The following is a 13369-nucleotide window of genomic DNA, read 5'->3' as shown; positions in this document are numbered from 1 at the left end:
TCTCCTGGAACACCCATCTCAGAGCAGGAAACTTTGAATCATCAGAAACTCAACTGAGGACACTTCCTGTAAGTTTTACCTAAACCGTCTATGATCTGGCCAATTATGAATCTCAAAGGCAAAGCCAATTAATAGCCTCCTGATATTAGGCCTTGTACACGTCAGTTGAAAAAAGGGTACCGTGTATTTTACACTCATGGTGAGTGTGCACTGAGGCAGAGTGGTGCAGCCTTTCTGGTTATGCATCAATAGCCTTAAAATACTCAAAGCCTTGACTCAGTGATTCTAAGGTTTTAAAAATAAAAATTCATCCCGCCCTGGACAGTTTTGCTCGGCAGATAGAGCATTGGCCTGCGGACTAAAGGGCTCTGGGTTCGATTTTGGTCAAGGGCACAAACCCAGGTTGTGGGCTCGGTCCCTAGTGGAGGGGTGTGCAGGAGGCAGCCAATTAATGATTCCCTCTCAACAACGATGTATCTCTCTCTTGACCTCTCTGAAATCAATAAAAATATATCATATCTAATAAAGCAGGAATATGCAAATTGACCCTCACACCATCACAAAAGATGGCGGCACCCATATCCAATAAGGAGGGAATATGCTAATTGACTGCCCCTCCCTCAAAGATGGCAACACCCAGTCCCCTCAGCCCCCCAGCCCCTTAGGGCCAGCCCGAGGCACAGGCAAGCCTCAGATGGTGGCTGCCCAGCCGCCCAGGGCTGGCCCGAGGCTCAGGTAACCGGGGCCGGCGAGGCTTGAGCTGCTGGCAGTGGCAGCAGCAGAGGTGTGATGGGGGTGTCGCCTTCCCCAATCTCCAGGTCGCTTCCCGCCCCCTGAGGGCTCCCGGACTGTGAGAGGGGACAGGCCGGGCTGAAGGACCCCCACTCCAGTATATGAATTTTCATGCACTGGGCCTCTAGTGTATATAAAAAATTCTTTCACTTAAAAAATAAATAAAAATCCATCCCAAGAAAATTAACTGTGTGTGGTGTTTATCATTTAGCTCCTCTAAAACATGAGGTATGAAGCAACATAGAAAGATGTTAAAGATGATAGTACTTGGGAAAGAAGTTGCAGAACAGTACATTTAATATATCTGTGAGTACATACACAGTTCTGCTTGTACTACATATAGCGATGCATATGTAAAACATGAAACAAACAGGAAAGATACCTATACTAACACATGCCAAATTGTGCATTGAGGGGAACTACAGGGGATTTTCCACTGTCTGTTGTTTGGCATCTTAAACTATAATGTAAAGGACTGGATTCGAAAGACAGAATCAAGCAGCTGAATGGTACTTACTTTCTCAGGAAAAGTTAGAATTTTGGCCACATGAACTGGCACAGCTACCTCATCAATCCGGAGGTTGGGGTCAGGTGAGATGACAGTTCTGCCAGAAAAATCCACCCTCTTTCCTGAGAGGTTGCCTCTAAATCGACCTAAATAAATAAAAATGTGTCACAGGTCTCCATGGCACAAGGAAAGTCTGTGATCCCCAATTAGATAAGCTGGACATGCATTTGAAAACAAGCAAGCATGCAAGCAAGCAAAGGAAGTCAACTGCCTCCTGCACATTTTGTTGGCAACATACCCTGTTTTCCCTTCAGGCGCTGGACAAAACCCCGGGTCCATTTCTTGGGCGCCATGTTGAGGGGGATGCCTGAGAGCTCGCTGTTGATGTAGAGGGCACACTGCAGCTGCAAGAAGTCCCAGTCTTCCATGATCATCTGGGTCTTGGCTCCTGATATCCGATGCTAAAAAGGAGCAGAGAAAGAACAGAAACGAGCCTCATCATCTTGACTTTCTTGCTCATAAGTGTTTGCATACAGATATGCTAATGGGAAGCACTGACCTTTTTAATGACATCATTTAGGAAAATGATTTCTGTCAATTTCATTGTCAGATCATCTTCATTGGTGCCAGACTTCAAATCACTCACGACGGAGGGTCTGATGCACAGGGGGGGGACTAAAAGTCGCGTGAGAATCAAATCGGAGGGCTTTCCAGCTTCTGGGTTCATCAGAAGAAGAGGGACATCTTCAGCTGGGATTTGCTTAAATAAATTCAGAACTACTAAGGGATTCAAGTTTTCCTATGGACAGGAAAGAGATACATTAATTCCCATAGCTTGAGCAAGGGCTTACTCTCCATACTCTCTAGCCTATTCACCACTTAGAGTAAGTGTAAGTGATGACAGATTTCTGCTAATATGCTATATTGTGAGAGCCCTTAAAATATGCATGCCTTTTATTCCAATTATTTAAACCAATAATTCCACTTCCCATAATTATTCCAAAGGGGGTGATTAAAAATTAACATAAAGATTATGTTCACTAAAGCTGTTCTTAATAGTGAAGTTGGAAACAGCCTGACTGACAGGTTACTGGCTAGATAAAATCATACATCGAACATTATGAAGCCATTAAAAAAAATAAATAAATAAAAGACACTGTAGAATGCAGCTATTGCCATGAAAGATGTTCACAAAATACTGGTAAACGAAATAAGCATGTGTACAATATGATCTCATGTAGGATGTACATCTATACAGAAAAGAGGAAATGGAAGAGTTTACCAAGGTTTAACAGTGCTATCTTTCAGTGAGTGGAATTATAATCGGTTTGCTTCTGTTTTTACATTTAAATTTTCTGTAGTGAACTTACATTGGTCTCTATTAACTTCATTTAACAGAAGTGCCATGCTGTAACAACTTACTCATAATTTAAGAACTAGGCAAATTATGAGACAGTCAAAGATCAAAGGGAAGAATGATCAGCTTGTGTCTTGCTGCTTATTGATTTTTCTTGGAATCAAAGATCACGTGACTGCAAATATATGCTACATGCAGAATTTGCTCTGCATAACTTAACGAGAAGGGGAAGACAGTTAAGGAAGAAATGTCTCAACAGCTACTGCCCTCAGAACAGTGCCGCAAAACAAACTTACTGCCGTCCCATCCTGGAGGAAATGGCAGTGAAGTCGGGAGAAGGAAGCTTTCCAATCCACATCCTCACCCGAAAAAGAACTCCCTTCCTCAGTTTCCCTTTCTCCCAGCAATGGGCGGGGAATCTAGAACTGTTCATAGCATTCTAGGAAGGGGATGAAGGCCAACCTTCCCCTGGAGTACCAGTCAGTACTAGAGGAGAGCATCATGGGCTGAAGGCCGTCCAGGAGGACAGGAGAACTGGCAAGAGTCTGGAAGCCATTTCTCTGCAAGAGCAGCTACTCCAAGAGTGAGATCCCAACTGCCTCCCTGGAGGCATCTGGAGGAGGCTGCTGACTTATTCCGCCCTCACCGGGAAGCAGAAATCAGGGACCCATGACGACAGCAGAAAAGGACTGTTCTGCACAGGGCAGAGCATCCTAGCGGCTAGAGCTCTAGTGTGGGCTGCTTTTGGGTGGTGGTGAGGAACATGTCCGGCAGGATCGCAGCCAGGGCAGCCTGTCACCCAGTCTGCCAGGGACATCATGGAAGCATTTCACCTGGTGGGGAGACAAGACTGATGGCATCTAAGGAGGTACTTTTGTCTGCAGGTCCACCAACCCCTGGATTTACATTACGATAGGGAGTGGGCAGACAGTAGTCTTCAGGGGATAGAGTCCAGAGGTTCAGTTCAATTCCTACATGGTGTGTAACCCAGACTCAATCACGCTGTGCTGCCCATAAAGACATGGGGTTCCTTTCCTGAAAAGGAAATGAACTAGGCCAGCTGATGATCTCAGGGACCCTGCCAGGCTCCAAGCACCAGAACTGGCATCAAACAGGAACTCAGAAACATGGATCTTGTTACGGACCGAGCTTAAGCAGAAGAAACCACCAAAAGCACATGATAGAGCACAAGTGTTAGACAAGACACAGAAGTTGTACACATGGGGAGGCAAGGCTGAGAGCTCAAAGGGGGTCCAGACAGCAGAGCAGGCTGCACAGAAGCAGTGGAGGCTAGGGATTCTGGTGACGCCGAGGAGGGAGGGGAGTCGTCATTAAGCTGAAGGGACACCGAGTCTGAGCACAGCAGAGGTGGGAGGAAACCTCCTCATCTTTATCACGATTGTTATTACAGGACTGCTAGTGGCAGTGGAAACTACTGCCGCAACTGGGCAACATGCTCTACGCACTTGTAAGCGTCAGATACTGTGCTAAACATTGGATCTGGAATCATCTCTTAATCCTCTCAAAAGCCCTAAAGCAGATACTCTTGCAATCCCTGCTCTGTAGCTGAGGATACCGAGGTACAGGTTGGGTCATGTGTCTGAGGTCATGGAAATAATAAGGAGCAAAGCTGGGCTCTAATCTCAGGTCTGTCTGACCCCACAGACAAAGCTCGTAACCACTACCCTAAACCACCTCTAGGGTGTCAACCTGGGTAAAGTGGAGTGGGGGCACGGGGAGGTGGTGGCTGTGGGGGAGTGTCCCAAGGGCCCAGCTTAATGCACCAGATAAGTGGCTCTTAAATGGAGGGGATCCTTCCTAGGCCAAGTCACGTAGGAGACTTTTCCAAACCAGACGCCTCCGGCCCTAGAGGAGGACCACTCCTGTGGAAGCGTCAGAAGAGCAGTCCTAGGCAAGTGAGGACCGTGCCGCAGGTTCTGGGCAGAGGCAGCAGCGGAAAGTGCCAGTGAGATGCCAGGGAGGCTGATCTCACAGAGTGAGCAGCAGAGTGACTACAGGGGAACACAAGTAAGACCGCACCCAAGAAAGCCCGGGCATCCTCATGCAAACTGACCACGGCTGCTTGCCAGGCTTCTGACAGCTTTCTGCCTCGCACACCCATCTCCACAGTGGCGGGTCATCAATTCCTGTCCACTCTTACTGTACACACTGACTCTGGCCTCAGGCTCCACCATCACTACCCAAGTTCAGGGTTGGTTTCCCCTTTTTTCAATTCAAAACATAATTTATACATAGGAAATTGCCCAAATCTTAGAGATTTGAAACCTCTACATGCGTATACCTGTGTACATACATACCACCATTCAGATCAAGATACAGAGTATTTCCATCTCTCCAGAAAGCACCTGGTGCTCCTTTCCCAGCCAGTGTCTCGCCCTCACCATGGGGTAACGGCTCTCCCAACATCCATTCCCACAGATGAGCCCCGCCTGTTTTTGGACTTGATCTAAATGGGTCAGACGCTAGGTACTCTTGTACACAGCTTCTTCCTCGCAGCAGGACTCTGAGAGTCAGCCAGGTTGTGAGTCAGGAGTTATTTCTTTCATTGCACTAGATTCACTTGTATGGACATACGACAATTTATTTATCCTCCTGTTCACAGGCATTTGGGATGTTTCCAATTTTGCCTTTTACTAATAAAGCTGCAAGAAACATTTTTGTACAAATATTGTGTACATACATATACACTCATTTCTTTTGAGTACATACCTGAAAGTAAAATTGCTAGACCACATGTAGGTTTAACTTGATAAGAAATTGCCAAACTTGTTCAGAGTGGCAATAACATTTTACACTTCCACATCAATATATGTGTCAGAACCTTCCCTACACTTGGTTTTCAGTTTTTTTACATTTTAATTTTTCTGGGAAGGTGTGTGTATATTTTAATTAGCATTTCCCTGATGACCAATAACATTGAGCAACTTTTCATTTATTTATAGGCCATTTGGATACATTCTTTTATGATGTATCCAAATGGCCTATACAACTTTTTGGCCAATTCAAGTCTTGCTCCCACCTTTTAAAATTAGGTGGGTTTTGCCCAGCCAGTGTGGCACAGTGGTTGAGCATTGACCCATGAACCAGGAGGTCAGGGCACATGCCCTGGTTGTGGGCTCGATCCCCAGTATGGGGTGTGCAGGAGGCAACCGATCAATGAAAATAATAAACATCATTGATGTTTCTCTCTCCCCCTCTTCCTTCCTCTCTCTGAAACCAATCAGGTCATTTTTTTCCTTAGCGATTTGTAAAAGCTGTTTCCTGTGTTCTGGCAACGAGAGTCCTTTGTCAGGATTTAGGAATTGTGACTTCTTTCTCCCAGTCGAGACCTGCCTTTTCCCTTTCATCATGGTGTTTTCTTAAGAGCAGCCAGGTGTTTTGAAACTTCACCATTTATTCATCATTTCCCTCCCTGCTCAAAACCTTCAGTGGCTCCACACGCCCCGAGCATAAGGCCCTCCGCCCAGTACTGTCAGTTGGCCGTCGTGGGCCTGCAAGCCAACTCCCTGGCAAGAGCTCCCACTCCCTCCTCACTGCCATCTTGGGCAACGCTGTCCTGGAAGTGTATTGTGGGATTAAGTACAAGGTGGGGCAAAGCAGGCTTAGTTGTTTGTATGGACAATAACACAATCATTAGTCGATAATAATACAAGAACAAACTGTTTTGTGTACTCAAAGCTGTAATCCTCCTTCTGCATGAGCTAATCCATCTGAAGAACTCGGAACAGGGTCAGTGCGTGCCAGCAGTCACTAAACTTGAGGTGCTTTTCCATCGCTCCCCCGTCTTTCAAAGAGAGCCTCCGCCACAGCGGGAACCTAGACGCTGTGACCTGCACGTCCTGAGCTCACTGCCCGACTCTCTAAGCCCACTGGCATTTACACCGGATGGAACCACACCTTTCCTCAGTCTTCCCTAACCAAGTCCAAAGTGACATTTTCCTCCCGATTTCCCACTGAACTTACTGTCCTTGCCGTTCTTGTGAGTCAGCACTGCGGCTATGATATTAGTTCTCTTTTCACAGGTGAATGGCTACCGACACATCTAAACTGTGGGATCCTTGAGAGCAGACCCAGTGGCAGCTCCTGATGCTCCCCCACAGGTCTCACAGAGTCTGGTACTCAGCAGCCACTCAACTAATTGGTTAGTTTCATATAGCATCAATTCTCGACAGTCCTATGTGAATTAAGAACTAATCAAGCTCAGAGCAGGGTAAAAATAAGACACTTCATAAGATTCTGTTGGTCAAATGTATGCCAATAAAAGTAATGAAAATTACCTACAAGTTCTTATGTCTCATTATCCCTGTGAGAAACAGGATTTCTCAGTCTGTGCTCTGTACAGCTATAATTTTACAATCTTTTACAATAAAGATATGACATGTTACCTGGACAAAGGAAAATTTGTTAGTTACAAGACCAGTCCGCATTAGGCTTAGTGCTAAACACTTGTCACATGAAGTATTCTTGGAGATCTAACTTAACTGAACTTCGCATTTTGCAAAATGTGCGTACATCAGAGGGTGGAGAGACAGAACGTGTGTAAGACCTGGGGGAGCAGGGGAAGCAGAGAGAGCAGGTGGGGCAGGGGAGGCAGGAAGAGGGCAGGCATGCACATCAGACTCACCTGTGCCCTCCCCAGCAGGGGCTCCACTTCTTTGTTGTGCTCGATGGCCGTTTCAAAAGAATGAAGGAAATTCGATACGATAGGATCTACCACTTTTTTGTTGGTCTTGTATTTCTCATGAATTATCTTCAGTAAACCACACTTCTTTACAGTACCTGTAGGAATTTATTACTAAGGTTAAATAAAAGGTTATTAGCTGGGCTGGCCTGAGGTTGCAGCCTGGTTAATGAAGTTACTGAAATTGCTACAGCAATGAGAGATGAGATGTGCACCCTGGCCGGGTAGCTCAGTTGGTTGAGTGTTGACCTGTACACCAAAAGGTTGCAGGTTAGATTCCTGGTTGGGGTGTGCACAGGAGGCAGCCGATCTATGTTTCTCTCTTTCTCTCTCTCTGGAAAAATCAATTAAAAAAAAACACCCCAAAACATATCCTCTAACAAGGATAAAAAAAGATGAGAGGTGCATTTCCTAACAGTGCACCAATTGCTAGGCTCTATAGCCTAATTTGCAAGAAAAAAAGTTTACTGAGAAACACTGCATAAAGCTAACAGGCTAAACAGAAGAGAATGAGTGGAAAGGGTTACTGCTGCACCTTCTGCTCACCATTGAAAGCGCCACAGTGATGGCAGATGTTTTTCTTTCGGCATTTATCAGAGATTTTCTTCTTCAGCCCTCGCTTCTGGAGGTAGGTCAGGCCGGGCCTCTTGAGATAATCCAGAAACTGCTTCTTTTCCTCCTGGGACAGCATGATGTGGCAGCAGGTTTTGCAGATCATCTTTTAAAAATTAAACAAAACAGATAAAGGATAAGAGGATGAAAAGCCTTCTTTTTAAAATGGCACCCCCACGCCTTGCCCAGGACACAGAGTGACCATGCACTGGCTACCACTTACTCAAGGAAATTCAAGGAATAAAGAATCCGTAAGCAACTTATTTATTGAAGATAAAATATTATGCGCTTAGTATAAAAATTTTCCCTAGATGTGTCTCCCACCTCTCACAATTCCTAAGATCACTCCAATGTCCCTAACTGATAACTCCCAAGTTCATGCCTGGGACAGGAACACACACGCACTCACCTGCAAGATGCCTATGACGGCTCGGAAGTACCCCACGTGAAAACAAGGCAGCTCCAGGTCAATGTATCCGTAGTGGCCCAGGCAGTCAGCCAAGTTTTTCCCACAGGTTTCACAAGGACGGTCCTTCTCACTGGTGCCCTTTGGATAAAAGCACCCCCAGTAATCAATGAGGACCACCGGATAGCAAAGTGGGGACCAGTCCTCACCGGTGGCCAAGTGACGCAGAATCAGAACGCGGAAGCTGAAGTGTATTCCCATCCAACTGACCGCAGGCTGGGGACTGGGATGGGTGCGCAGGGGAACAGGGCGGGTGGAAGGAGGCCCTGTTTCCATCCATGTGATAAGTCACCAGTTTCAAGTCAAAGCACAAAGAACCTGGAAGGCGCAGGGGTCTTACCATCCTGTGGTCAAGCACCCCGTACAGCAAGGGGGCGTGGTTGTTGTCCTGGCTGTACAGGTTCTTACTCACAACCTGGATGTGTGCCTGCTGGCGCATCTCCTCGGGTGACTTCATTCCAAAACAGATGTGGCTTCTGGAATGAAAAGAAACGGGAGCAATTACATCAAAACCACCTACCAAAAACGGTGATTACATCTGTGACCCACCATAACCAACCACATCCTCTCATCTCTCTATAGGCTCTGCGCCCCATTATTATATATTAAAACCTCTCCCATTTTTCCTCGGTAAGCACCCTTCATCCTGCTGGAACTGTTTCCTCTCTATCGAATGAAGTGGGGCTCACCGAGGTGGTCACCTGCTGGTTGCTAAATCTAGTGAGAGCATCTCCCAGCTGCTGTGCTTCCCCCGTACCGTGAAATACTGTCTTCTCATGGCTCTGGTGACCCCATATACTCGGGGCTTTCTTCCCTTCTCTGGCTGATGCTTTTGTGGTCTCTTCTTCTACTGCCGTCTCTTACATATTGGCATCGCCCCCTACCAGGGGTGATACCCCGCATCCTCTTTTCTGTTCATTGTACACATTCCTCCTGAGTGATCCTGGCACTTGAGTATATGTTGACGTCTGTCTAATCTCTAGCTGTCGGCCAGCTATTTCTATTCAGCTGGAGGCCACACAGACACCTGTTCTGAACACCCATGCTCAATGCCCTACAGGCACCTCAGACTCGACGCTTCTAAAACAGAACCCAAGACTTTCTCTCCCTGATCTGTTTCTTCATTCACTTTCCCCCCAAATTGGGGATTTACAATGTGCCAGGCACCTCCTGAGGGGCTGAGAGCACAGATTAGATAAGAGAGACAAGGTCTCCTGCCAACATGGAGCTCACAGTCCAGGGTAGACAAGACAGATAATAAACTGATCCACAAGACGGAGGAAAAGCAGAGAATGAAATGATGTGAAGGGGTAGAGTTTAAGGAGCCGACTTTATGCTGTGTGGTCAGGAAGTTCCTGTGTAAAATGGACTTTTAAGCTGAGTTTTGAATAAGAAGGAACCAGCAATAAGATGATCCGCTGGCTGAGCACTTGAAATAGAGCATAAATAGGGCAAGGGCCGCAGGACCAGCACAAGGTTGGCATTTTCTTTCTTTCGTTTTTATACAGATGTTTCATTTTATTTATAGCTTTGAGGGAGAGAGATTAGTTGTTCCACTTACTGATGCTTCACTGGTTGATTCTTGTATGTGCCCTGACTGTGGATCAAACCTGCAACCTTGTGTGGGGACGATGCTCTAATCCAGTGATGGCGAGCCTTTTGAGCTCGGCGTGTCAGCATTTTGAAAAACCCTAACTTAACTCTGGTGCCGTGTCACATATAGAAATTTTTTGATATTTGTAACCGTAGTAAAACAAAGACTTGTATTTTTGATATTTATTTTATATATTTAAATGCCATTTAACAAAGAAAAGTCAACCAAAAAAATGAGTTCACATGTCACCTCTGACACGCGTGTCATAGGTTCGCCATCACTGCTCTAATCACTCAGTTACCCGGCAAGCCTGGCATTTTCAAGGAACCAAATGCAAGCTGTGTACTAGAGCACAGAAAACTAACGGCACAAGATGAAGTCAGAGAGGTCACATAGGGCTCGGGAACTATGACAGGGAATTTAAATGTTGGTGCAACGGAAGCTGCTAGAAGATTTTAAGCTGAACTGTCAGGGATGTGATTTGCATCTTAACAGTCACTTGGGTTACTTTGTGAGAAGAGTTACATGTGAGTAGAGGCGGGGTTGGCTTGGGTGTGAGAGGCCAGCGCCCACTGGAAGAGACAGCCTGAAGGGTTCATCCAGATGAGGCACTTTCCCATTCCAGGGAAAGGAACCATCCACACCGCCGCCCAAGCAGGAAACTCTGTGCATCTCATTCCTCCCTTACTCATCCTGACCCGAAGGCCCTTTGGAACCCACTTCCCTCCAATGGCCCTGCCGCCCCCCTGCCGATCCCTGCCCAGGCCTCCAGGGCCACCCCCTCATCCTGTCCCTCTGAACCACGAGACCTTTCAGGACTCTGATCAAGCCTCTCCGCTGCTCAGTGAAAACCTTCAAAGGTCCCTCCCTGCCTGCCAGGTGACTCCGGACACACGCTTCCTTCTCATCGCCCCCGGCCCTCCCCACGGTCCCGGAAGAAAGCTGCCTGGTGGCTTTCCGCAGCCCGAACCCTTCTCACTCGGGGCTCCCGGAAGCCCCCGTGCCCACCCTTGCCGCTGCCCTGTCTGCCTTCCGCAGCTGCACCGGGCAGTGAGGTCTTGATTCCCGGCCGATCCGCAAGGCCCGTCGCTGGGCCAGCACACAGCGCCTTCCTCGCAGATGCCTGCTGCCAGGACGGGGGATTGTCGTTTTCCACGGGGCGCTCTGCGAGGGGCCGCGGCTCGTAAAGCAGCTCTGGGGGAGCAGGCCCGGGACCGCAGCCCCCCTCCGCGGCTGCCCATCCCGGGGCGCAGCGCTCTAGCGGACAGCCTGTCCTCCCGGGCACGGGGCCTCCCGCCCGGTGCGCTGCAGCAAGACCAGCATGGTCCCCGCCCGGAGGCTCCCCACGCTGCCGCGGCGAGAAGGTCGCGGGGGTCAAGGGACCACGGCCTGGCCTCGGGGAACGCGAGCCTCGGCCCACGGCGTGCGATCGCAGCGCCCAGGCCCACGCCCCTCCCGCCCGCCCCGGCCCAGCCCGGCCTGCAGCCCCTCGGTGCGGAGGGCTCGCTCCGGGTCGGGATTCTTTGACCCGCCGGGTTCTGACCTCTGCCCAGCCCTTCGGCTGACTCCCAGCCGCCCCTTCCAACTGGCCCTCACCTCACACCCTGACGGCCCGGGACCCCTGACCTCGGGCCCCTCCGCCCCTCCGCCCCCCTCTCGCCCCCTGAGGCCAGTCTTGCTCCATCTTACATTTTCTTGGCCACATCCGTCTCCCGGAACTGCTCCTTCACCATGGTGACGGCCGCCGGGGCAGCTCCCCGGACTCGGGGGGCTGGATTAGGTAAACGAGGTTCCCCACTCCTCCGGGATGCTGCTCCAGACACAGCCGCTGCAGCCTCCCGGCCTCCGTAAAGCGTCTCCCGCGGCCGCTTCCGCTTCCGCTACTCGCAGGCCGTCTGTCAAGGGAGGCTTCAGGGACACCGATGCTTTTAGTTCTACATCCACTGCCATCTTGTGACACCTCCTTGAAATGGCAGGGAAGCCGGGCCTGTATTTCTTTTTTAAAAAAATATTTTTATTGATTTCAGGGAGGAAGAGAGGGAAACATCAATGATGATGAGAGAATGATTGCCTGCGTCCTGTACACCGCCCCCTCTGGGATTTGAGCTCCTACCCTGACAAGGACTCGAACTGTGACCTCCTGGTTCATAGCTCGATGCTCAACCACTGAGCAACACTGACTGGTCGGACCTGCTCCTGTATTTTCAAAGTCCCATTTCTGCTTCTTTTCTCCAGGTCATCTGACACAGGCGGAGAAGCTACAACTCATTGCCTCAGGATTTTCAGACAAACAGAGAGGCATAAAAGAAAAAATAGTGATTATCAACCTTATTAGCATCTTAAGTAAAGTCTCAAATAGTTTAAGAGCGTTGGAGGCTGAAATGAACCCTCCCAAGGAACAAAGGGCACCATCTGGACATCCAACAAAAAAATAAACAAGGCAGAAAACACAGCCACGCAGGCTCCTCCAGTTCACAAAGATACTTTGCAAAAGAAAATGATTAAACTCATGTTCTTGGTTGCAAAAACAGAAGCTGAAAGTGTCTGTTTAGAGTGAAAAGAGAGCCACGATGAGCTAGGGAAACAAGATGAAGAGAGAATAGGAAGGAAAGATCATTTACGTTTTGAAATAAATTGCTTGCCTACAGTCTGTGGCAACCCGTGGGAGGTGATTAATATGACATCTTAGTGCACAAAACTAGCAAGGAAACCGCACCATCACAGGACTCAGCGCTACAGAACCTGAAATTTCTTTACTACGTTGAGAAACTGTTATAAAGTGGATCAACAATCTTTACATTTTATGAAGGAATGCTATCTAAATTTCAGACTCCATGAATCCTCACCAGTAAAACAATAATGTGGCAGACAAAAAGCAAACCAGATGTTCCTAACCGATTTCAGCAGTTAATCGCTCATTGTATCTTTGAAGTAATGTTGACAATCCTATACCAACAAGATCTGATGAGTGACTGGAGGGTAAGGGCAAAGGTTCTGGAACCACAGGGCCTCCAAGTTGTGTGACTTCGGGAAAGTTATTTAACCTTATTGTGTCTCAGTCACTTACCCATTTATAAAAAGGGTAGAATAGGTACTTGTAACATAGACGCTCCAATCCCGGGAGTGCCACACTGTTCTTTGCTAGTTGACAAAACCATGAGGGGACCAGAGGGAAAAGACATGGCCTTTATTTTTTTTTAATTTATTATTTTTAAATATGCCCCCATTGATTTCAGAGAGGAAGGGAGAGAATGAGAGAGAGAAACATCAATGATGAGAGGGAATCATTGATTGGCTGCCTCCTGCAGGTCTGACCTAGCCTGCAACCCAGGCATGTG

The 13369-nt window shown here is 47.9% G+C and overlaps 1 protein-coding gene across 2 annotated transcripts in view; it reads right to left on the bottom strand.

Moving 5' to 3' along the window:
- POLR3A (RNA polymerase III subunit A) overlaps nucleotides 1-11867 on the bottom strand; it is a 50980-nt gene extending 39113 nt beyond the window's left edge. For both annotated transcript variants that reach the window (XM_059662257.1, XM_059662258.1), the window contains exons 1-8: nucleotides 11721-11867; nucleotides 8778-8913; nucleotides 8381-8518; nucleotides 7906-8077; nucleotides 7303-7457; nucleotides 1860-2099; nucleotides 1599-1761; nucleotides 1310-1446 (exon numbers count right to left, since the gene is read on the bottom strand). In XM_059662257.1, coding sequence (XP_059518240.1) covers nucleotides 1310-1446; nucleotides 1599-1761; nucleotides 1860-2099; nucleotides 7303-7457; nucleotides 7906-8077; nucleotides 8381-8518; nucleotides 8778-8913; nucleotides 11721-11764 — 1185 coding nt within the window. In that variant the 5' untranslated portion in view covers nucleotides 11765-11867. The remainder of the gene's footprint in view (nucleotides 1-1309; nucleotides 1447-1598; nucleotides 1762-1859; nucleotides 2100-7302; nucleotides 7458-7905; nucleotides 8078-8380; nucleotides 8519-8777; nucleotides 8914-11720) is intronic.
- Nucleotides 11868-13369: the final 1502 nt, after the last annotated feature.

Source organism: Myotis daubentonii, chromosome 13, assembly GCF_963259705.1.
Source record: "Myotis daubentonii chromosome 13, mMyoDau2.1, whole genome shotgun sequence".
Taxonomy (NCBI): domain Eukaryota; kingdom Metazoa; phylum Chordata; class Mammalia; order Chiroptera; family Vespertilionidae; genus Myotis; species Myotis daubentonii.
The sequence above is the reverse complement of the archived record's forward strand: the minus strand, read 5'-3'. Positions and strand labels throughout refer to the sequence as shown.